Genomic DNA, 26316 nt, shown 5'->3' with positions numbered 1-26316 from the left:
ATCTGCTTGGCACTTATGCACTTATCTCCTGGCTTTGGTGCACAGTGGGCTTTTAAAATTCACTTTTAAAACGTCTGTATACTCAATGAATGAACACTTTGCTATTCAATGAACATCTGTATACTCAATGAATGAACACTTTGCTATTCTTCTTCTCATTATTCTTAAAATAGAGACATCTGGGATAAAACCTAATCATAACACATAAATGTATGACTATATAAAGGGTTTGTGCAGAAAATCTATTTATTATTGTTTTAAGTGTATTTGAATTTCTAATTTATTCTGTTATTAATATTTTTATTGTTTACATTTATTGTAGTATTGTATTGCTTATGGTATGATATGTACACTTTTTTATTTATATATTTATTACTTTGATTTTTTAGAAAGATGGTATTTCAAAACTGATTAAATTTAATTCAGCTAAACTATGCTACATTAAACAACTAAGCCAAGCTGGTGTTCTTTAAGAATCTTAGGAAGGGGCTGTTAACTGAAAGTTTACTAACCTTATAAAATGTTGTGTTGATGGAAATCACCATGCCCACTCTACTGAATAAGTGAAATGTAGGAGGGGAAAAGATCTGTGATGATGATAATATGAATAATCTCTTTAGAGAGATGTAGGTCTAGGGGCTTGCAGCTATTGCCATTTTTTTAGATGAAAAAACAATTCTTTTTCACAGGGCAGTTGAATTTGCTCCAGATGCACAATGCTTTTTTTTTTTTCAGATGTAGAGAATGACAGAATACCTTCAAAATATGGTTACATTTAATGCACTGCTGTTTTTTTCCAACCTAACTATATAATTGTGCAACTGGACTAACTTGACTTGAGACTTTTAAAGTAATTTCATATATGAAGTCTCCATTTTATGGAAGGCTAGCACTTACATTTTTGGGCTGTTTGAGGCATATCCACCCTACTTACTATATACTTATTTTTTAGCTAGTGCGCTTAATGCAACACAATTATTTGATGGCAAATAAATTCCAGGCTCCATAATTTGTATATAGCGTATGCCATAATATATTCTTCTGAATCTTTTGTTGGCAAGAATAGGCTGACATAATTTAAAATGGCACTTGAATTTAGATATATACAGTGATGAAATGTTCAAAATGGTAAATCACAAGTTGTATTAAATGCTGTAATATGCTGTGTTTACATGTGTCAATTGTAAGTTATTGGTGAATTGTGAGTTTTGCAATTAAGGTATCATTAATGTAATATAACAGGTTTATAATATAGGTGGGACTTGTCCAAGCACATAGGATTTTATGGCAGGCTTACCATAAACATGGCATAAAACCCCAGTGAGTTGCATTAAAGCCAAAATGAACCACATTTATTAGAGAAATTGTCCCTCCAAATGCAAGATAATGAGTGTTCTACTTTATTGTGATAATAGGAATCTCTACATTTATTTATAATTTTACATGAAATTAAAAAGAAAAAAAAATCCTATTTGTTTTCTGTAATTTTCCCTTGGTCTTTTTTTCTTTTTTGGGGAGAGAGGGCTTATGCTGGCTGAAAATACCACTGAAGGAACAGGTACAGCAATCGTTAATGGTTCACCTCCCATCCCATCACCAAATGGTAAGTAAAGAGTGTCTGAACTTGAGATCTAAATGCTGACCTCATTCATTGAGTAAATTCTGGAAATAAAAATGTAATCTTTGTGATTAATTCAAGATTTCTCAATCATGCCTCAAAACAGTAAAATCTTGATTTTGATTGATCAGTGTCATTCTGTGGAGGCTGTGTATTGTTTGTAATTATTACCTTCATCTGAAGATAATCTGAGTCTTACTTGGACATCCTTAAAGGTATGAAATTGACCGCGGCTGACAGTTTGTAATGCTACACTATCAAATGTGTTGTACTATTAAGAATTAAAAGGCATTTTAAAACAAGGGGCTCTGTCTGGTTATTTAAATGTATAGTGGGTATGTTATATGGCTTACTGTCAACAAACTCAGCCATATGAGAAATGCCAAATAACCAGGTAAAACTCAAACGCGGGTAAAATATTATTACAGACTTAGAAGACTTTTTAAGATTCTGCTTTATTTCAAAGGCTTCTGACATCATTCTTGTGCTGTTAATTATATAATTATGGTTATATGCCATAATCAAAGGCAGTGCCAATCCAGGCTTGGACATCCAGAGCTAGCTTATAATTTCCCTCTCCATTATATCAAAATGACAAAAGTGAGCAAGAACAATCCATTTCCAAACAATCCCCTTGCCTCGGACTCTTACTTTATTTCAGTGCATTCAAAGTTAGCTGCCCTTTTACACAGCTGCTCAGTGTAGTAATCGACCCATTTGACAGAAGTACCAGTTTATGCTACATAATTTCACAGTAGCAGACCTCAGAAAAACAACTAATATCCACATACAAAATACCGTTCGCAATATTATTTTTTTTTTTCCTGTGGCTATCCCAAATGAGTTTAGTCTTCAGAGCACTACATGAATCAACAGTATTCCACCTTGGAGTTCTAAAGCAGGATAGAGAGTATCTAAAATGAAGGTTAGTTAATATCACTTTTGAAAAATAAAATTTCAAAGATCACTGGTTACTTGACCTAAAAATAATCTATCACACATTGTATTGGCATAGATGTGGTGCATGAAGGGGAAAAATAAGGCAGTGAAACACCCTGTGGTAGAAACCATCCACATCAGAATCACTTAAAATATGATTATGTGGAAACAATGAAATTAATTTCTGACCACTTTTGTCCTTAAAAATAAGCTTTCAAGTTATGTTATCCCCTTCTGCAATATGTCATATGAAAAAGCAATTAAAACAAGTAACCTGGAAGATTCCTTTAATAGACAGCTTAAAACATTAGAGGGTAATTTTCAAAAGTATTTATGTGCCTGAAAGTAGTATATCATAGCAATTTTCAAAAGTGGATTTACGTGCTTAAAATGCACTTACAGATCTAAAACCTATTGACAGTTCAATAGCACATATTGTAGCAATTTTCAAAAGCCTAATTATGCGTATAAAATGCATTTATGTACGTAAAACCCGATTTTAAAGGGCTTAAATCCTTTTGACAATTACCCCCATTAGGCCTTATTTGCAAACAATCTGTGCATAGAAATCTAGAGAGAAGTGTGTTTTTAGAGAGACTGTAGATACAGAGGAGATGCTTGGTTAGAATATAGCAAAGTGTACTAAATAATAAAATAAGTACTAGATATAAAAGGCAAAATTTTAGAGAGGAACAATTAGCTGAAAGCCTAAGGGACAGTACACTAAAATGAACTGTGAGGCTTACCAGAAGGTGGCAACAATGTAGACATATGAATAATGCCTGAAACATATTCAGGACAATGCATTTGCTTAGTGAGACAGACAGTAATGCTATGGTTGTATATTCTAACCATAACATAACTTTTTGTTCAAGGAGTCCTTAAAATGCTTGCTGCCTTCATTCTGCTTAGGAGAAATTTCAGGAATACTATTATATGCATCTATTAACAAGATGTCAAGGAACCTGATAAACTTATATCTACAAATTGTAATTATTTTAGTTGCACATCATCTAAATACGTAACACATAGTTCTTATACAAGTAACATAATATTACTAATACTATTTCAAAAAAGCACTATGGGAAACTGAATGTATTTATCCACATACAGAAACAGACAAATGGTGTTTCTCAGTGGAATATAAACTCTCAATTTCTTTTAAATAAAAAAATATATACATTGCGTGTTTAAAATGCATCTAATTTTAGCAGCATGTGTAGACTTACTAAGCAGTGAAGAGAGTATGACTGTGAAAGGGCCTTCTGGAAGGGACAAAATAGCATTGCATTTGTTCTGTGTTTGGTAGCAAGAATAATTTTTTAGAGTTAATGTTGAAAGGTGAAAAATGCAAAACTGTTCCGGCTATTATAAAATTCTGGTACTCAGCACTGGAATTTCCAGAGAGTCTCACCACATCTAACACAATACATTTAATAAAGGACAAAATGTGCACACCTTCATTTTAAACTTCCAGCTCAAAGTATGCTGGTCTGGAGTTTGTGTTTTGCTTTTCTAAATAGCAAATTAATAGCTACAATTTCCACAGTATATGGGATGGGTATTTCAAAAACACCAGATTAAGCCTACTCTTATTATTGGCTTTGAAGGAGATGTTCTCTCCGCACTGCAAGGTATTGTATGGGGATAGTAAAAAGAACATACAAATGTTTAGTTATGATGAGGCTGAGTGCTGTGATTAAGTACTGGAAAGAGTAATTTTCAAAACATCTAGCTGTGTTAATGATCAATGTGGCTAGAGTGCCCTGTTTGAAAATTTTCCCTCAAAACTATGCACCTTAGCTGTTTTGAAAATGGGAAGCATTAAAGAGTGGCATTAACGCAAGGAAGGGAAAATGCACCTGGGGATATCAGGTTGAAGTGCACTTTCCTGCATGTACTTTACACCTGTGGGAATGCAGATGCAAGGTCATTGGCCAAGAAGAATTACAAAGTACTCACAAACTGTAAGCTCCCTAAGGAAATTAAAAATAGCCCTATAGTAATTACCTGCAGAGACAGCAGACACCATGATGTATGATGAAGATGAGTAGAATTATATACTCTATAGCATACTGCTAACTATTATAACTATAAATTCGATCAATTTCCCATATTCTTTACAAAATACTAATATTGATAATACTATATAGGATGGTGTTGGCCTGCCTTGATTCACAAATTATGCATCATTTATGTAATACTCTTTCATACACACATGCAGGCACTTTCTGATGGAGAGAAAGTGCCTGCATGTGTGTATGAAAGAGAGAGAGCCTGAATATGTGCATGAGAGGGAACCTGCATGTGTGTATGAAAGAGAGAACACATGCATATGTGTATGAAAGAGAGAGAGAGTCTGAATATGTGCATGAGTGAGCCTTCATGTGTAAAGGAAAGAGAGAGAACCTGAATATGTGCATGAGAGTGAGCCTGCATGTGTGTATGAAAGAGAGAGAGAACCTGAATATGTGCATGAGTGAGCCTTCATGTGTAAAGGAAAGAGAGAGAACCAGAATATGTGCATGAGAGTGAGCCTGCATGTGTGTATGAAAGAGAGAGAGAGCCTGAATATGTGCATGAGTGAGCCTTCATGTGTAAAGGAAAGAGAGAGAACCTGAATATGTGCATGAGAGTGAGCCTGCATGTGTGTATGAAAGAGAGAAGCCCCTCATGTATGTATGAAATAGAATGAGCCCACATGTGTGTATGAAAGAGAGAGAGCCTGCAAGTGTTTATTAGAGAGAGCCTGAATATGTGCATGAAAGAGAGTGCCTGCATGTGTATGAGAGAGAACATACTTACATGTCTGTATGAGAGTACCTGCATGTGTGCATGAGAGAGAGAGAGAGAGCCTGTATGTGTGTGTATGAGAAAGAGAGTCTACATATGTGTGTGAGAGCCTGCGGGTGCATGGCCTTCTTCATCCAAATCCACAACAATCTCTGGGAAATCAAAAGATGCCAGGTATTTATTGATTTAATGGTATGGAGAGCTGGAGATTTTTCAATTATTTACTTTTTTATTATTTTAAATTTTGGGGTGTTATTTCATTTGTCTGCTGTTTTGAAATATTTTATTGGTGTTTGGGAAATATTAGAACATATTTATGTGACTTTTTAAATCATTAGGGGCTCAATACTGAAAGTTGGCCATTTAAGTAACTTGGCCGGATATAACTTAGATGGCTAAATTACACAGTATATTCAGTAATACAACTAGGTCGCTGAATATATACATATATATTTGTACTTTGCCATATCACTTATAACCGTTTAATGTTGCTGGTAAACTTTTCCGGCTAAGACCGAATATTGCTACTTAATTGCATAATTTATGTGGCTATGTCTTTTCACCCACTGCCTGCCCACAACTTATGCAGCCAACTTTTTAGCCATATAAGGGATTTATATGGCTAAACGCAAGTCACTAAGTGTAAGCGCATATCAATGGCAGTTACTTAACCACCTAAGTCCTACTTATCTGGCTAAGTAGCGCTTAACACACTTTCGGCCAGATTTTAAAAAGGTTACACGCATAAATTATGCGCATAACCCTCTTAAAAGGCCCCTGCGCGTGCCAAGACTATTTTGCATAGGCTCGGCGGCGCTCGCAAGCCCCAGGACGCGTGTAAGTCCCGGGGCTTTGCAAAGGGGGCGTGTTGGGGGCGTGTCGGGTGGGCGGTGCGGGAGGCATTTCGGGGGCATGATGCCGGCCCGGGGGTGTGGTCAGTGAGCATGTGTGTGAGCAAGAAAGTCAGTGAACATGTGTGTGAGCATGTATATGAGAATGAGATTGAGCCAGTGAGCATGTGTGTGAACAAAAGCTTGAGTGCGTGACACAGTGAGCATGTCTGTGAAAGAGAGCTTGTGAGCCAGTGAGCATGTACGAGAGACAGTGTGTGATCCAGGTGGCATGTGTGAGAGAGAGAATATAAGGGAGTTTGTGTAAGAATGAAATGTGTGTTAGAGAGAGAAGAAAGTTCCCACCCCTTACTAATCCATGACAATCTCAGGGTGACTGGAATATAAAGTTCCCAGATAATGAGAGCAGGGGATTTATTTTAGTTTTAATTTTAATTATTGGATGTTGTTTGCTGTGTCTGCTATTTTGAAATATTTTATTGATGTTTGGGAAATTAAAAAAAAACCATTGTTATATGTTTGTAATCACTGGATATTCTTTTCCTCAGTTGTTTTGAAATATTTATACTTTTTATGAGTTTGGTTTTACTATTATTATTGATGCTTTATATTTCTTGATGTTATTGTTTAATGTTTAGTGAGGAATATTTGTTTTTCCATTCCATACAGTCTGGCTTATTGCAGTTTCAAGTTCAGTTTTTGTCTGCATGTTTCCATTTATACTTTATCTCTTCATTTTTTTTTTGGTGAGGGTCGGTCTGTGTTCTACATGTGTGACTAAGGTGAGGTATTCTGCTAAGCAAACTTTTGGAGTGGTCCCAACCGATTTGCATGGATGGAATGGGGGTCTACAGCTTTGTTTCCTCATTTCTGGTTTAGTGTATGCTTATGCTCTACTTCTTAGTTATTTAGGAAAAATGAGAAATGTATTTTGGAGATATTTGGGCTTAATTCTGCCAATTTTCAGAGTTCACTTGGCATGTTGATACATGTGTTGCAAAGTGCACAAGGGAGTTAGATACCCCATGGGCCGGTTTTGAAAAAATCCCCTGGGCAGATATTTTCCAGCAATCCACCCCTGATAGAGAATTAGAAATAAACTGATCCTGGATCACAATCCAAAACCCTATCATCTGATAATTTACCATCAGGCAAGGGTTTATTGTATTGTATCTATTAATTTGCTATTTGTTCTTCCAGCTTTCAAAATTAATTTAACCTGATCTTGGAATAGAATTAAAAACTCCTGCATATAGTAAATATCCAGAAGATAAGCAAAGTTGTTTAACTTTTCATCCATCTCTGTAAAGAATGGTAAATTTTCTAGTGGAGAACTTTGGGTGATGTTCTCCCTTTTACATTATGAGTCTCTTTCTAAGAAAAGAAATCCTGTTAATTCTTAATGTAATGGTTACATTAATTTATATCCATTTTCTTACACAAAATATATGAGGCAAAGATGCCACTTGTAGTCTGATCGGGGTTAAAGCTCGGCTAAAAGAGTTACTATGTTAGTACTTTATATTACTTTTCTGGCTACTAAAATGCCTGACATCTCTTCTTGGTTTCATAATATGACCTACATGCAGGGCAGGATTAAAGGTTTATACACCCATAGGCACAGATTAGTGAGGAGCAAACCCTCTCTCAGAGATCAAGCAGCATGTGTGTGTGAGTGCGTGTGGGTCCGCAGCATGTGTGTGTGAGTGCGTGTGGGTCCGCAGCATGTGTGTGTGAGTGCGTGTGGGTCTGCAGCATGTGTGTGTGAGTGCGTGTGGGTCTGCAGCATGTGTGTGTGAGTGCGTGTGTGGGTCCACCAGAGTGTCCCTGCCCAGCTCCTTCCTTCACATGTCCTCCCTCACCTGAAGGAGATCTTGATCAGCAGCCCAGCAGGAGCTGCAACACAAACAAATTAATGTGCAAGACCTGTGAGCTTGCACGTGTGCAAAGACCCCTGCGGCAGCCCACTCCATCCTTCCAAACAGATTGGAAACTACTGCAAATGGTAAGATTTCTGCAGGACTTGTTAGCACATGCAGGCTCACAGGCCCTCTGGTTTTTTGGGGTTTTTTTTTTTTTTAATGTTGTTGCTGCTGCAGGTACCAGTTCAAGAGCTTAGTCAGCTGTTTTCTTTCTGCTCTGTGCTAGTGGCGGGCCCAGAAACTGGAATTGATGCATGGCACCTTCGTAATTTGGCAGCATAAGCAGTCATCTACTTTGCCTATGCCAAAATATGGGCCTGGCTACACAAGGTAAAATATGTAGACATTAGGATTTTGTATTGAACATGTATAGAGCAGTCAGTGATGCAGCTAGCAAATGCTAAACGCTGAAGGATTAAAGTCTGACACACTTCACAGGGAAAACTAGCAAACTTGAAGCAAACAGTTGACAGAACGATCGGCATCTTTTTTAATCAAATTACGTGGCCGAAAAACCCACCAGTTTTGACACCAATAGAAACGGTTGCTTTTACTGCTCCTCATTCTTCATCTGTGTGAACGTATCATATGATAAAAGAGTGCATAAATAAGACCTGTTGGTAAACGGAGAAAGCCAGTCATGTGAAACCACCTTGTGAAGTAGTCAGTGGTTTCTAGGATTGAACCACTTGGTAACAATCTTGAAAGTAATCACATAAATTATACTTAATGGAGCTGCAGATGTTTCTTGCCAGCCTGGTGGTAACTCCTTCATGTATCTGGATGAATTCTACCTGTTTCAACATTGAAAAGCTCTCAGTTTTGAGTTTTGTAGAAATAAATTGCTAAGATTGGCGAGTGTGCTTTCCATCTCTGAACCTGATATAATTTTGTTGGAATTTCAAAGACTTTGAAAAATCCAGTTAGAAGAGAGATCCATTAAAGCATTGCAATAATGAAATTCCCACATTCATGCTGATAGTATGCAAATGCTTGACTAACAACTCTTGGTGGTCACAGAAGAAATAAAGATTTTACAGAAAAAAACATTTAAGATGTGAATTTAAAGCGACAAGACTAGTTAGACTCCTCAGAATATCAAGTTGGCAGATGTGTTCTTTTGTTGCTGTTTTCTATTTGGGTCTAAACTATAAAATTTCTCTTTTCTGTCTTCATATATTTTTTTGTAATTTTATGGAATAAAAGATGCAGTTTGAGTGAAGCTCTGATAAGGATCAGTTCCGCAGTGCCCTAATTTACTTTTATTTAAAGTAGTGTGAGTAGCAAAATAAGAGAGGCTTTCATACATCTTCAACACTAATATTTCCTCAGCAATGAAATATAAACAGAATGAGAAAGGGGGTATGAATGATTTTTTTTTTTTTTTACTGCCAACTAAATTATCTAACCTCTTTTCCCCCCTACAACTACTGCTTTAATGTTGAGAAAGGACTACTAATCATTGAGTTTCTTCTCTCTCAAATATTTACATTTTCATGTAAGAACATTCTGAAAACCCATGCATAATTCTTAGTTTAAGTTTGTATATTTTGTCTCATGCCTTCCATTTCAAAAGGTAAAGTGCCTTATTTGCTGCACTCTACATTAAATCATACTCTGGAAATAGATATTCCCAGATGTCCACTCGACTGCTTTCATCTTTTGTGATCAGCCTAATGGATTTGTCTTTTCAATGCCTATACTCCTGCATAAAGCATATTAGCCTTTATAAAGATTCTTAATACTGTTCCAATGACTATAATTACTTCATTTTGGCATTGCCACAGTCATCTATTATTATATTTCTTTTGTTTATTATTTTGCTGGTCACTTTCATATTGCTTCATTCAAAATTCAGAACACAGTTCAGAGCAAGAACCACTAAAATCACAACTTAAGTGCAGGCTGACTTTCCAGTGAACAGTCACATGTTCCTGCTGCAATTAGCAACTTTATTCTAGTTTATTTATTAAACTCCAAAAGGATGATCAGGAAATATCATCTCTTCTATTAATTCAGACTTAAAAGTATGTCGTAGATAATTCCTGATCCCATTTGTGTTGCCCTCTGCTTGTCAAATGCTGAAATCTACAAAATCAGACATTTTAGTGGGAAAGAGGGCTATTTATACTCAGCGTTTATAAAACATGAAGTTACGCTACATAAAAGCAAATCTTGTATCTTGGCTTCTACTTCAGAATTGGGAGGCTGGAGGTTTTCACATTTTTTTTCCTACGTAGCCTGTCCCAGTACTTTGTGTTTTTGCCATTGTACTGAGATATCACATTGAGAAGCTCCCACCAGTCAAGCTTTTACCCAAAGATTCTGCCACTAGGAAATATAATCAAAATTGTTAGAAGGGGCTACACAGGAAGAGGTGACTGATGGTCAAAAAACAAGAATCAGTGCATTCGTTTCTTATAGCTTTGATAGAGGTTGAACAGTTTGGGAAGCTACCTCAGCCTATCCACTGCACAAGACAAAAAGGTTTGACAGAAATAGACTGGATCTTATCCATCTCTATTAAACATGACCAAAACAAAGGCCAGTTTCACAACAGAAATCAATGTAATCTCCAGTAATGCTGGTTATATTACTTTTTAACTTTTTTTTTTTATCAATTTCTGCTTAGACCAATGAACACCATCTAACACTTCCTGGAAATTGGTGTTTAGAAAATGAAAATTGACTTCAATAATTGGCAACACTGATGTTTGTTGATCCAAGCCTCCTCCAACCTCCCCAGTTCTTGTAAAGTAAGTTATGGCAACTTGTTTCTTATACTCTCTTTCTTTCTGAATAACTGGTGGCCAAAGTGATTTTTGTTCTAGCATTTAGCAATATCAAAGGCCAGGGAGTGGACCAGCTGGAAGCCCACCAGGCAGAGAGAGAGAAAGAGATGTCCTGGGAGATAGGAGGAAAACAGGGGAGAGAAGGTTTCTCCACTTTTTGTAATGACTGCTGATCCCTACACCACTGTGTTCCGGTGTCTGTATGGTGGAGGGGGTAGCATGGTACCTGGTTTCAGAGAGAACTCAGAGAGATATTCTGGGTTCTCTGCCACAATGGGCCTGATCCGTCCATTTTGTTTGTAAAAGTATTTTGTGCTGTACTCTTGCAGATAGTCAGGATGCTGAAGGGTGCTTCTAGGTGGTAGGCTGTGATTCCAGTATTCAGGGTTGTCAAATGCTTTCTTGGCTTTTTCTGGTACAGATAGCCCATTACTCTTCAGGTATTCTGTGTTTCCCAAGGTGTTAGCAAAGGTGTTGAGGTATAGGGGCTCATTCACATATTCATCCTCTGCCTTGGGTTTCCCATTGAGGGCGCCATGATATTCGGGGTTGTCCAGAACTTTAAGGTCACCATTCTTTCGTCGAGAGACGAATGGGTTCTCTTCCACAGGATTCAGGTAATCTAAAATATACAGAAAAGAATTAGCAAACCAAACGTTTTGTTTCTCATCATTATGCATTCATATTCTCTGGCACACGGGGCTGATTTTCAAATGATTTACCTGGCACAAATTGGGCTTTAGACAAGTAAATCTGCTACATTTAAGATTTGGCCTCTCTATGTGGCCAACTTTGGGCAAATTCACTGACCACATATATAGTAGCTAGGTAATAAAGAGGCAGGCTGAAGGCATTCCTTGGGTAGGTTTTTCAAATTTAACTGGTTGGCACAATATTCAGTGTTAAATTCCTCATTTACTAAGCATTTTTCCTATAGATACAGAATGGGAGAAAAGCCTTAATAAATTAGGACCTAAATGTGGTCAGACAATCTACACTGCAATAGCCAACCAAAATCTGTCTGCTTACCCCACAGCTTACACAACTTATCTCCCCTCATGACATTAAATTTAAAAACATGCAAAGCTGCCCCAATCCCCCTCCCTCAGTGGGATAAGAGCTGGTTTTGAACCATTCTTTACTGGGGCAGTTTCTCCAAATGGATTTATTTTGTGCATACCTTGACAAGAATGAACTTCATTCCTAAGCCATGGCATGTTGAGGATGATCTCATTCTCCCAAATTTACTACTAATGCCCTTTTTAGTACTTGCATTGTGCCAAGGAAAGCCTCTTTCTGGAGTTCACAGGGTGTAATTTTCACAGGCAACATATCAAGGTCTACTTAGAAATTACTCTTAATCAGGCCAGTGGCACCCAATAGAATATAATTGGGACTATTTCTGAATCTTTCTGCCACATTTTCTTGGTCTGTGATTGCATCTCTTGGTACTTAAGGATCTTTGCTTTCTCCATGTAATCCACAGAATAATTGCTGGGTACTGACACCTCTATCAGCTGACTGGCTTTGACCTACCTCAGGCTACGTTCCCTGCTGTTTCATTGTTGGTTTGATTGCCTGAGGTCCCTGCTTCCAGCCCTTTGAGTTCCTGTTTCTTGGCTCTAGTCCCTGTCTATCATGAGTTCCTAGATTTCTTGGACTGTGTATTTTTTGACCTTGCCTTGTTTTTTTTTTTTAATTGCCTTGGATTCCTGCTGTTAAGGTATAATGAAATTAAACTACTTTGTTCAGCCTCTTGTTGTTTTTAGTCCATGTTTAGCAGGTTTTCCCAGCAGTAAACCTCAGGAATCCCCAGTTATTGTGGGCTGCCCATGCTCAGCCTGGGTGTTCCCTGACACCCTCGATCGATCACTCCTACTCATCATTTAAAAATAAAAGCAGAGGGTTGTCCCAGTCCTTCCTACCCTCCCTCCATTTAAAATGAAAAGTGTAGCCATTGCCTGCTCCCTCCAGCACTCTTTATTGTTTTTGCAACCATTTTTAAGGTTGCTACAACAGGTGTGAGAGATTCAGGGGATCCAAATCATCCATCAAGAATTTAAATATGCTGCATTTCTGGTTGACATTTTGTTTCTGACTAAGCCAGAGAGCTCACTAAGGGGGTCATTTATCAAAGTGCTATATGGCGTTTTTGCAAGTGAAAAGCACCTTTAACACATGCAAAAACACCATAACGCATGGGGTGATGCAAATTAGGAAAAGGGGAGGAGTTTGGGCCAGGATTTCTGGCCAAGGGGAAGCCATATTGCACAGTTTTAATGTGGATTTTAACTACACCTTTTTGATTTGCGTTAAGCTGTGCGATATGACTTTATTGCACTTTGCAATGTTTTCGCAAATAGCATTTTCAGTATTTGAAGCTGAGAGAGAGAGAGAAAGATAGCCTAGCTATAAGGCCCTCATACTAGGTAGGTATTTATACCTCTATAGGAGGCCCACCTAGCTACTCGAGGTGAGGTTTAGGTATTAGTGTAGGGCTTAGGGGCTACTTTGACATGCAGAGTTCGATGTACAAACAGAACAGTGCACTCTTGTGAAGATGTGATGACCTTCGGAGTGAGGAAACTCACCCAAAGATGAGATTTGTGCAATGTTCTCTCAACCTAGCTTGATGTTACCCAGGTAGAGAGTCCTTCATGATCTGTCTCTGGAAACATAGATAGGTGTGGATTGCCTCCTGGGTCATCATGATTGGGCAGTGATAATGCAGCTGAGATAAATCATGAAATCCTTCAAGGATGTCACAGATGATGTGAGTTTCAGAAGTGCCACCCTAGGTGGAGTTATCCCTAAGTTACAGGGTTTCTGTGATAAAGAGGGAATGGAAGCAGAGGTGTTGTAATTGGTGGACACCTTTTTATAGTAGTGAGACTGAAACCTCTGATGGAAAATAATACATATATGAATGAGATGCTCATAGCTAGGATGTGTGAACAGGAGCTCCCATGAGGCAGAGGTACAGTGGGGATGTAGTATAGGAAAAAGTGGCCACCCCAAAGAGTAGTGTAAGCACAAGCAGTACCCTATCAGCTACCACATCTTCCCTTAACTCATTACACCAAAGCTATGTTTCCCACAAAAAAATCATCTGTTTTGACATAGGCCATTGCTAAAGCAGATGGCATGAGAAACCCTTGGCTCAACCTAGCAAAGGAGACCACAGCAGAAATTTCTGTGACATACTATATCTCAGAGCACATTAAAGATGTTGACACAAATGCACTTGCACATAAGTATGCAGTCTGGCCAGACCTAGACAAAGTGGTTTGACAATATCTTTTCTGCTCACCAACCAGCATGCCCAGTGAATGTGTCTTTCTCAATGGCAGGGGACATCATAAGTCCTCATCATTCCAGGCTGGCACCAGATTATGTTTTTAAAAAGCTATCTGCCTTTTGCAGGGCTTTACAAATTTACATGTGAGTAGCAAGGAAACTGAAATCACTATGGAAGTCATGTTGCTACTATACCTACCTGCCATGCCCTACATGTACATCTTTAGGGGTCTTGCTGCCACTATAACAATGTACCATCTTGGAATTCTTGCTGCTACTATGCATAGTTGCCTAGCTGCCATGTCCCAGATGTTATACCTTGTGAGTTTTGATGCCTTCTTGTTCATTTCTTGGATCCCAGCTTTGTTTTTCCATCCTCCTTTTTTTTGTTATTTGAGATGTTTAGGGTTATCTGACCAACTTTCCAGGGTAAGTAATGAATGTGGTGCACGTGTGTAATAAACGAGTGCCCCAATATTATTGTAAGCCCCAGCTTACAATAATATAGGGGCACATCACTGGAAGCTCAGTGAGACTCTGGAAAGGAAACAAGATTTTACCAGAAAAACAAAGAGAGGATGCTTCTTTCTGTTCTTACTGGGGAAAAAAAGTGCAAGAAAAAATGTGTCTCAGAAGAAAAGCAAAGATACTCAGCTGGGAATCAGAAAACATGCACAAGAGAGACGTTTACATGTTCTGAATGTGGGAAAAGTTTTAGTAGGAAAAGAGAACTAATGCAACATCAGAAAATCAACAAAGGAAATAGACTGTGTTCAGCTACAGAATATAAAGAAAAGCATTCTTTATAAAGAACACCTAATAAATTACCAGAAAAACCACAGTGATGAGAGACCATTTTCATATACTGATTTTGATAAAAGTTTCAATCAGAAATCAAATTTCACAAGAAAGCTATAATTCCACCCTGCAGGAAGATCAAGGTCAGGTAGGGATTGTAATCAAAGCTTATGTCACAAAAATGATACTAATAACAGATCATTGTACTAAATCTGACAAGTGAAAAGTGCTTCAACAGGAAGACAAATATCTCCAATACCAGGTTGCCTTGCTGCTATACCCCTTAGCTTATTTCTTATGAGTCTTTCTTCCACTCAGCATTGCTCCATACCCAGTCTTTCAACCTTGAAGGTCTTGCTTACTGTCATAAACCATATTCTACACCTTGGTGTGTTCTTGCCACTGTAGGGGGTTGCTTTGCACCTCCCATTGGTATGTTGATGCCACTGTTTGTGCTGCTTTGTCCCTTTATCAATGCCTTTGGATTTTTCCTGCCACCTTTTCTTCCTTGTTATCTCTTCATGATGCCTTAGGATGTTGATGCCACTCTTGGTGCCACTTTGCCTCTCCTGCTGCCTTTGAGGGTTCATGCCATTGTTATTGATGTCCTCTTTTGAAGCCTTGGGGTATTCTTACTGCTTCTGGTGCTCTCAGTGCCTTGAAGAACTCCTGCCACTGTTGGTACCCCTTTGTTCCTTTACAGTGCTTTAGGATATTCATGGCACTTTGCCTCAGTTTAAGTACTTTGGAGTTCTTTCCTTCTGATGATGTCTTCCCAGAAGGTTCATTAGACTTGATGAGAAAATCCTAATTTTGGAGCCCTAACTATGGCTGCACTGCAGTGCTTCCCCCATTGACTTTAATGGTAAATGAAAATAAAATGAATAAACTTTTTTTTTTTTTTGTTTGAAATGATCCAAACAAATGGAGGTGATCTAAGTAATGAATTTCCAGGTAGATAGGGCTAGAGTCTTGGCACCAAACATTACTATTTTAGAGATATCTGTTTAAGTGGAAAGTTATTTGGCCATATGAGGCCAGATAATTTTATACCTAACTAGACATTTTTAAAATTTGGCCAGTTGGGTTTAAAGTTATCTGGCTACAAGTAGCCAGATAACTTTAATAAGGAATATTTAGTGGGATGTTTATCCCACTAAATATCCAGGACAAGTTATCTGCATAACTTTAGCTATATAACTTGTCTTCTAACCTACTTACTGAATATTGGTCTCAATAGCTTTAATTTACTAGTGCCCCTGACCATAATTTATATACCATTATATAAGAGGGAATCTGAAGCAGGTCCAGTGTTCCTGATGCAATTGCAAAAGCTCTGTAAATTCCTTTAAAAGAGGTTCTGTGTGAAAATGTATTAACAAAGCTGCTGAGTTTCTAAAATTCTCCTCATAAAAATTTTATTTTGTATAGTACATTATATATTAGGCCCAGGAGATGCAGAGGGACCTGGCAAACAACTGAGTAGCTGGCAGAGGACAAAAAGCAGTAGATTGAGAGATCAAGAATACCAAATACTGGAAGGAGGAAAGGATGTCTTAAAAAAAAGCTAAGTTCATACTAACTTTGCCTTTGCTAGATTCTGATTAGCTTAGCACAGTTAGTACCTTCAAGCTACTGCAGTATATTAAGGGGGCAATGTAAGATCACACATAAAGTGGCCATCAAATAAGGCCATAAGTTACACCTGATTTACTTGCATAAGTCTGCTGTGAAAATTATCCCACCAAATATGCTTGCCCAAGTTACACACGCTAAAATATCCACTTAATCCAAAAGTATGCATGTAAGTCCAAACCCCTCCTCAACTCCACCCCCACGGAGTACCTGCACTCAAGAATGCACTTACGTGAGTATGTCAGCTTTGAAAGCTGGTGTAACTTATTTGCTGGCTACTTTATGTGCAATGTTACAACATTTCTCTCTTAATATACTACAGAAGATTTAAGGTGTTAACCTCCTATAAAGGAATTTACAGAGCCTGTGCAATTTCATCAGTATCATTGGACTTGCTATAGAGTCTCTCTTAAATAATTATATATAAGTTATGGTCAGAGCACTAGGAGATTAATTATATTGTTATGTGCATCCATTTACCAGTGTTTTGAATGTGCAATTTTACAAAAGTCCATTGTTGTGGGTAAAACAATTACAGAGTCATTCATCAAAAGGCATTAGGGTGTTAACGCCTGCAATAATGGCATAAAGCATGCTTTAAAGCCATAATGCACGCATTAGTCCTAGTACAGCGTGGCGCAAATTTCAAATTTTTGAAAGGGGCGGAATTGGGGAGTAGCTTGGGTGGGTTTAATGATCAGGGGCATTATTGCATGTTTTTAATGCCGTAAATAACTAATTTCTTTTCCTGGTTTTAAGCTGTGCAATATGCCTGAAACACAATTTGCATTTCAGCCATTTCTGGGCTTGGGGAGAGGGGAGTGGAGGAGAGAGAGCGAGAGAGTGCCTTTGGGGAGGCATTCACAGTATTCAGCTATTTATATCACTATAGGAGGGCCAGCTAATAACTCAAGGTGAGGTTTTGGTGGTGGTTTAGGGTTTAGAGGCCAGTTTGACCTGCAGAGTGAGACATACAAACAGCATGGAACATGAAATGGGAAGTTACCCAGGTAAGTCTAGCACTTAATATGTGCATCTAAAGTTACCTGTATAAACTTACACTGCAGCTGAGCTCTAAATTTATCTCCCCACCTAGCTATTTTTTTTTTTTTTTTACTGAAAACAAGCTTAAATCTAGGCAACAGAAAAAAATCAGCCCAGATTTAAACTGTTTATATTTGGGTGCCTAAACATAGATGGCTAGCACTGAAAATTCACTCTAGCCAACTAAATTCTCTCCATTAAAGAACTAATCTCCTGTAGCCTGTGATTCCCCCCTCCTACTTGCTGGATTTCACAAAACATGGTAGCCCGGTCCTCCCACCTACTTTCTCAGAATAATACCTCCCTGAACCCTCTCTCACCTCCTTGAACCTCCCAAACAGTCCCAGTACTGAGCTGTCAGGAAGACACGAGCTTACTTCCTACCAGCTCAGCATTCAGTGTTACCCATGATACTTGGTAATGACAGTCATGCTGGATGTGCTGGTAGGAGGTAGGTCATCTTAGCGCTGGGAGCTTTCGGGGGAACAATTCCGGGGTGAGAGAAGGGATAGGTAGCAAATTATTTTGTGAAATCAGAAGAGGGGAGAATCAAGCAGCCTGTCTTTTTGTTTGTGTGTGTGAAATCAGGCAGATGGGAGGGGGAGACTAGAAGTGGGGAACAGGCAGTCATATTTACATGAAATTGTGTACTTTGGATGGGGCATTAGGAAGGGGGAGTGAGGTGGGCAGTTTTTAGTGAAATCATGATGATGTCAGGGACTGGGGAAGGGAGGATGCTATTGTTGGTTGGGAGATCAGAGGAAAGAGGGAAGCTGATCACCTGGTACAGATGTTCAGGAAAAGGCACCTGGTATTGGGAAACTTAGGAATCTAGTTCAGGCACCTCGCTGGAGCTGGCCGCTTTATGAGTCTTATGAATCCAGATGTGTACATTTAGTTGCTCAGTCTTGATAAATGTTGAAAGGACTTAAAACAGAGATAGGTGAACCACACCAATAAATATGAAAACAACAAGAGTGAATTAATCATTGACTCATTCTATGATGCAGTGAGTTTTGATTTCTGTTTGCAAAAAAGTAAGGAAGAATATTCAGTTTTACCATTTCTGGTGCCTCTTAGGGTACCTTTGAACGTTTACAGCTGTTTTTAGGTTTGTGAATTTTAAGCTTGTTTATTGTCCAGTGGTCAGCCTCTTCTCCTCTTAGCTAGGAGGAAATAAGGAAGAACAAATATATAATCACCCCGAAGCAGACATCTTGTCGAAACATGGCCATGTCGGGAGTATTGGATCCATAATTGTGCTAATTTCAGTTTTCATTTTATTGTAAAAATGCTTTAATTGATATTGAATTTGTAAGATTTTATCTCACATTTTTAAATATTTATTATTTTATTTTATTATCTATTTGTTTTTTGTGTACTATTCTTTGTTTTCAAATATTGAAAGGAGACAATTTAGCCACTTAATTTCATTGTTAGATGATTAAATCCCTTTGAAAATCTCCCCCATAGTTCACTTTCAAAATGTGAATGATGCATGTTGTTTGCAGATTTTCAGGTCCCTGCAATGAGTAGATATGCAAAAGCAAAGACTTTGTATAATTTATTTATTTATTTATTTATTTATTTATTTAAGGCTTTTATATACCGACTTTCTTGATACAAATCAAATCAACTTGGTTTACATCGAACTAAGCAGTTAACCATAACCAATTAACAAAAGACAAAATTTGATGACGCATAATGTTACATTATAACAAGGGAGCAAAAACTGGGGATAGGAAAATAAAGGGGGGAGAACAGAGATAGTAGACTATATACAGGTGAGGGAGGCAAAGGAGCCAATGTCATTAAGATGTATTAGTGTGTCTTAGTGCTTGTTTAATTACAGTGGAGATGGGAACAGTTCTGAGTCAAGCTATTGGGCTAAGAGCAGGGAAAGGCTCGACTGAAAAGCAATGTCTTGAGTTTCTTTTTAAAAGTTAGGAGAAAGGTTTCCTGCCTGAGGTCCGGGGGCATGGCGTTCCAGATGGAGGGACCTATTGTTCAGAATGCCCTGTCTCTAATATTTGAGTGGTGCACCGCTTTGATTGGAGGAACGTGTAAGGATCCTTTGTAGGCTTCCCTTAAGGGTCTGGCTGTAGAGTGAAGTTTGAGAGAGTGTAGCAGGTCAAGAGGCGTCTGATGGTGAATGTTTTTGTGAATGATTGTAAGTGATTTATGTAGAATCCTAAAGTTTACTGGGAGCCAATGAAGATCTTTCAATATGGGAGAGATGTGCTCTCTCCGATTAGTATTCTTCAGGATTCTCGCCACCACGTTTTGAAGCAGCTGGAGGGGTTTTATTGTAGTAGCAGGAAGACCTTGCAAGATGGAGTTGCAGTAATTGACCTTAGAGAACAGGATGGCTTGGAGGACCAATCTGAAATCATGATGGAAGAGAAGCGGCTTGAGTTTTTTGAGTACCTGTAGCTTGTAGAAGCACTCCTTTGTAGTGTGGTTTATAAATTTCTTTAGGCTCAGGTGACTATCTATTATGACTCCAAGGTCTCTTGTGTGGGAAATTTGTGTGTTGGTGTGTAGCTTTTGATGGAAGGGGCTACCTTCTGGGGTGATGAGCAGGAGTTCTGTCTTGTTAGTGTTAAGCACCAGGTTGAGGCTTGAAAGGTAGAGGTTGATCATTTGCAAGTGAGAATCCCATGTTTTGAGAGCTGAATCCAGTGAATTAGATATGGGGATTAAAATTTGAACATCGTCTGCATATATGTAGAACTTCAGATTTAATTTTGAGAGTAAATGGCAGAGAGGGAGTAGGTAGATATTGAACAGAGTGGGCGATAATGAGGAGCCTTGAGGAACTCCGAATGGGGAGTTAGTGCGAGTGAATTCTTTGTTATTGATTTTAACCTTGTAGCCTCTGTTGGTAAGGAAAGAGTCGAACCATCTGAGGGTGGGTCCTGCGACTCCTATGTCTGATAACCGGTTTATAAGGGTAATATGATTTACGGTGTTGAAAGCCGCTGAGATGTCAAGAACAGCTAAGAGGAAGGACTATATAATGTCATGGGCTGCCCCTAAGTCACTTCCAAAATGAACCACATGCCTGAAACAGTTCACCACTGGAACGTTTCTCCTTTCTGGTAGCCTTCGCTGCTACTCTTAGCAGTCTTTTTAGTTCAGCCAAGCCTGGTCTCAGGCTTCATGACCTCTGTACAAACAGTTTTTATACTCTGGGACTGCTTGGCTCCCAGTCCCGTCAAGTTCCCTCCCCCCCCCCCCCCCCTCCCGAATAAAACATAAAGCAATAGTGTAGAATCAGTAGGTAACAGTTTCTCTTATCAAGTTCTTTTACCAACAGTTTGTAACAGCACTACATAACTCCCTTTTAAGATAAGGCTACAAACTCAGGCTTTCCCAGCCAGATAACCGCCTTGCTGGGGGTAGCACAACTCTCCCCAACTCCCCTCCGTTGTGCTGCAAGTAGCGGCCTTCCCAAGCCAAACAACAATCAAGAACATACTTTTTAAAACAAGAAAAAAGCATTCCTCTTAGTGTTTTAAATCCACCCTTCCCCCAGCCATGCCACTCACTCCATTTCTATGGCTGACTCCGAGGACTCCTCTGTCAGAGAGTCTATCTCAATTTCCTCCTCCTGCTCTGAGGAGCATGTCTTTTTAGGCCACCTCCACTATTCAGGCACACCCTTCTCTTCTATTGCCATGGGTTCAGGTGTGTCTGATTCACTATCGCTGTGCATAGCTGGCTGCTCTGTTTCCTCCCCGACCCATGGGTCAAACTGTGCCTCTAAGAACTTGGGAGTTGTAGTTCTTTTCCCCCTCTCTAGTACCCTCTGCTGTCTAACTCAGGTGTTGGTTCTGCTTTTCTTATCATTATACCAGTTTTTCTGCCTGATGCAGGGTTGTGCTTCACTACAATAAGTGTGTTGAGCATTACCTGTGCTGCATTCTGAAGGGTAGATCATACAGAAATGGAGCACTTATATGGGGTAAATAAAAATCTGCTTTCCACTGCCCCTATGCTTCCAGCTCTGTTTTGATGTGTTAAGTTCATTTGAAACAAATGGGTAACAAGACCATATTTGTTTCATTCGTGGACTATAGCAACTATTACCTGGCAATTACAGCAACTGATCATTGTCTGAGTGAAGTAGGAGATGTGCTAGAGCCAATAATGTGAGAGAAGTAAGCAAGTACACAGAATGGAGGACCAATGAAGATTAAGCTTTTGTTTTAAATAGCCTAAAGCTGCCATCTGGATCAAGTCTGAGCATACACAAAGAAACTCTATTTTCTCTGTTAAATTTTGCAGAGAAAGCTTGTCTTTTCAAAAATTCTCTTATAGTCAAAGAAAGTATTTAAAAAAGCAGGAGAGAAAAGAATTTTGGATTTGGCAAAGAACTTTTTCTAATTTTACTGCTGCAGTCATAGTGCTCTCAATCACTGTTCTGTTTGTAATACTTCATCCAAACTCTATTCTTTGGGGGTTTTGATGCTTCTGTGCTAGTTATAATACCAGACCCTTACTTTATGCCATAGTTGTTCAAACTAGTCTTCGGAACCTACCTTAGCCAGTCAGGTTTTCAGAATATCCTTAGGGCCGGATTTTAAAAGCCCTGCACATGTAAATCCGGCCGGATTTACGTGCACAGGGCACTCGCGCACCGGCGCGCTTATTTTGCATAGGCTGCCAGTGCGCGCAGAGCCCCGGGACGCGCGTAAGTCCTGGGGCTTCGTAAAAGGGGCGGGGAGGGGGAGTGTCCGGGGTGTGTCAGGGGGCAGTTCGGGGCGGGACCGGTAGTCATGGCTCCGGCCCGGGGGCGTGGTCGAGGCCTCCGGACCAGCCCCCGGGACAGGTGATGGCGAGCCAGCAGCCCGCTGGCGTGCGCAGATTTACACCTGCTTTCGGCAGGCATAAATCTGGCAACAAAGGTAGGGGGGGGGGTTAGATAGGGCCGGGAGGGTGGGTTAGGTAGGGGAAGGGAGGGGAAGGTGCAGGGGGTGAAAATAAAGTTCCCTCTGAGGCCGCTCTGATTTCGGAGTGGCCTCGGAGGGAAAAGGCAGCATGCGCTGGGCTCGGCGCGCGCAAGTTGCACAAATGTGCACCCCCTTGCGCGCGCCGACCCCGAATTTTATAAGATACGCGCGGCTACACGTGTATCTTATAAAATCCAGCGTACTTTTTTTCGCGCCTGGTGCGCGAACAAAAGTACGCGCTCGCGCAAATTTATAAAATCTACCCCTTAATGAATATGTATGAAACATATTTTCTTACATAGGAGGTAGTGCATGCCAATACATCTCATGCATATTCATTAGAGATATCCTGAAATCCTGACTGGCTGGAGGGGCCCCAAGGACTGATTTGAACATCTCTGCTCTATGCCTTCAGGGTTTTGATGCCTCTGCTATTTGTAATACCTTGCCCATCTTTACACTTTGGGGGGGGGGGGGGGTGTTGATGCCTCTGTTTGAGATTACCCACACTGTATGCCTTGGGAGAATCTCAAATAACATTCTTTCAGTCTCACTCTGTACTCTGCTGTCTTGTTTTCTAATCTGCACCTACTATTAACTACAGAGACAGATTGCAATGAATACCAGACTGAGCCATGTCTTTATCTTCTCTGTCTCAGAGCTTGTGTGTGTGCACAAGGAGAAAAGCACTCATACATGGTGTGTGAAAGACATTTTTGCTCACGAGGTGAAAATTGCTTGGAGTAGTATTGTACTGTATGACTATAATATACTGCATAGGCATAGCCAGCCAGTAGATAGTGTGTGTCACTGCCAAGCATTCTATCTCTGCTTGCCAAGCAGCATCACCCTTCTTGCTGCATTGTTCTGCATCTATCATTTCTGATTTAATTGCCAGTGGCACTGCTGCTGCTGGTATCCAAGCCACTCTTGCTACCTTTGGGTGGCTCCTCCTTGCTCCAGCTGTCTGCGGATCTTTCAAAATCCTCTTCCTTTACAGTACTTGCCAACTCTTGGACTTAGTCTGATAGTCCAATGCTTGACACAGGCCTTAAGTAGCTATCTTTAATGATTCCATACCCTCTTGAACTTTTTCTTCAAACTCACTTCCCTTATGGTTTTACAACTATTGGTCTCATCTGGTATTTAGCATTTGATGGATTATACAACAGCAACAAACAGGGGCATCAGAACTGCAGTACCCAAAACCAGGAGCACACTCCTCCATTATTACTGCTTCTCAGGACAAGTATTTGCTAGCATTTGCAAAAACTGATTCAGAAGCTGTTCAATACCCTAGAATCGCAATATATTGGAACCTCTAGTCAGTAGCATCTTAGTATCCAGTGAGTAGGTAGAGGAGACAGATGATACTGACCAGGCTGAGATTAGACACAGCAAAGCGGAAGACCAACTCCAAGAACAAACAGATACACCTTCCTCTACAGATGCTGCACAGTAATGATATCAGGCCTCCTCCAGGTATTTCCTCTGGCTTCTTCCTGGCCTTGCACTTTATATCAATTTTGTTGTTGCTATTTTCCCCTAATTTGAAGCCTTGGAGTACTCATGCTACTATGGCTGGTTGCTTTGTGCCTTTCATGATGCTTTGGAGTCTTCATCCTACTTTTTTTTTCTTTGACCCTCTACTACTGCTTTCAGGGTTTTCCTACATCTTTTGGTACTTTGTTCCTCCTTCATGGTGCCACATTTGGTGGCACTTTCCCATTTTGGCCAGCCTTGGGGTGTTCATGCCACTGTTATTGGTGTCCTTTGCCCTGCTTTTGGAGTCTTGGGATTTCTGGCCACTTTCAATGCTGCGTCTTGGAGAAATCTCGTCATTGCTGGTAGTGTTTTTCCCCACTGCAGGCACTTTTACTATTTATACCACTTTTGGTACCACATTGACATAGTCTTGATGCTTGGTGTACCTTCACCCTTCTGACGATTTTTTCCATAGGCAACAGGTTTCATTAGCAAGGATTAGAAAGCTCCCGTTTGGAAGCACAAAATAAACTGCTTTTCTTTCCCTTTTCAATTTAATGAGAAATCAATGAACAAATAAAATACATTTTTTTTTTTTATTCATTTGAAACAAAGCAAATGAATGATTGTTACCTACAAAATGAATAAATAATCCAAAATGAAATATTTGGCTCTGCACATCCCTAATGTTGAGTACTCTTTTTGAAAACACTCAACCTTCAGACAAATTTGCTGCTCTTCCATGGAAGATGGGATGTGAATCGTTTTTCTGACGGATGAAAATATCGTATGATATTTTCTCATCCGTCAGGAATCAGGGGGTCCCAGAAAGAGATAGGAAAACCCCATGAAATTTTTGTGGGGTTCTCTCATCATTTTGGGGGGGGGGGGCAGGAAGAAAGGGCACACAAAAACAACCCCTAAACCCACCCCAACCCTTTAAATCTCTTTATTTATAATCCTCTACCCTCCCGACCCCCCCCAAAAACATTTCTAAAGTAGCTGGTGGTCCAGCAGGGGTCCCAGGAGCAATCTCCCACTCTTGGGCTGTCGGCAGCCACTAATCAAAATGGCGCCGATGGCCCTTTGCCCTTACCATGTGACAGGGGCTATCGGTGCCATTGACCAGCCCCTGTCACATGGTAGGAGAAATGGATGGCTCACACCATTTTTAAAGATGGCACCAGCCGTCCATTGCTCCTACCATGTGACGGGCTGGCCAATGGCACCGATAGCCCCTGTCACATGGTAAGGGCAAAGTGCCATCGGCGCCATTTTGCTTACTGGCAGCCGTTGGCCTGAGAGCAGGAGATCACCGCTGGACCACCAGGTACTTTAGAAAAGTTTTGGGGGGTCGAGAGGGTGGGGGATTCTAAATAATGAGATTTAAAGGGTTGGGGTGTTTTGTTTTTTTTCAGCTCCAGACAGCCGAAAAAAAAAGCATTCAAAACTGCGAACGAAGATTTCCTGCAGTTTTACTACGAACCCGATACCGGAAATGAGTCTGGTACCGATTCACATCTCTAGAGATATAGTATAACACTGAAGTCCATTAACTGCTATTAATCAAGTTGACTTAGGGAATGGCCTCTGCTACTAGTGGCATCAGTAGCATGGGATCTTCTTAGTGTTTGGGTACTTGCCAGGTTCTTTTAGCCTGGATTGGCCACTGTTGGAAACAGGATGCTGGGCTTGATGGACCCTTGGGTCTGAACCAGTTTGGCAATTTCTTATGTTCTTAAAGTAGTTCTTTTTTGATTCAAAGGTAGAACACTGGAGCTGCATATATAAGCTTTTATTGGATGACACTGCTGTATATGCTTCAGGATTTAGAGTTGGACTGACAATTTGCAATGTATTGTTTTGATTGTAAGCTTTGCCTATTATCTATCCATTGCCAAAGTTTATTATACAGCAGTCACATAACACAATAACAACAACATAAAAAATGTGTCAGGCCATGTTCTATGTAAGTAAAGAGTGCACTTGAGTGCATTTGAGTTCTGAGTGTTTTACTATTTAGGGCAGAAGGGTTCTTCATCAGTTAAGGAGAATGTAAGAACATAGAGTTGTGAAAATGTTTCCTTTTTTGGAGGGAGGATTTGAATATATCTTTGCTTTTCATGACTGTAAATGCTTTCTATCACTGTAATAAATTTATTTTTTTCTCTAATAATAGCATTTCTG

At 39.7% G+C, this 26316-nt stretch overlaps 1 protein-coding gene across 4 annotated transcripts in view; it reads right to left on the bottom strand.

Annotated features, from left to right (window-relative positions):
• Positions 1–6957: 6957 nt before the first annotated feature.
• ERBB4 (erb-b2 receptor tyrosine kinase 4) overlaps positions 6958–26316 on the bottom strand; it is a 2403189-nt gene continuing 2383830 nt past the window's right edge. For all 4 annotated transcript variants that reach the window (XM_029606129.1, XM_029606130.1, XM_029606131.1 and 1 more), the window contains one exon: positions 6958–11537. In XM_029606129.1, the coding sequence (XP_029461989.1) occupies positions 11092–11537 (446 nt within the window). In that variant the 3' untranslated portion in view covers positions 6958–11091. The remainder of the gene's footprint in view (positions 11538–26316) is intronic.

The sequence above is a fragment of the Rhinatrema bivittatum genome, chromosome 6, assembly GCF_901001135.1.
Source record: "Rhinatrema bivittatum chromosome 6, aRhiBiv1.1, whole genome shotgun sequence".
NCBI classification, from domain to species: domain Eukaryota; kingdom Metazoa; phylum Chordata; class Amphibia; order Gymnophiona; family Rhinatrematidae; genus Rhinatrema; species Rhinatrema bivittatum.
The sequence above is the reverse complement of the archived record's forward strand: the minus strand, read 5'-3'. Positions and strand labels throughout refer to the sequence as shown.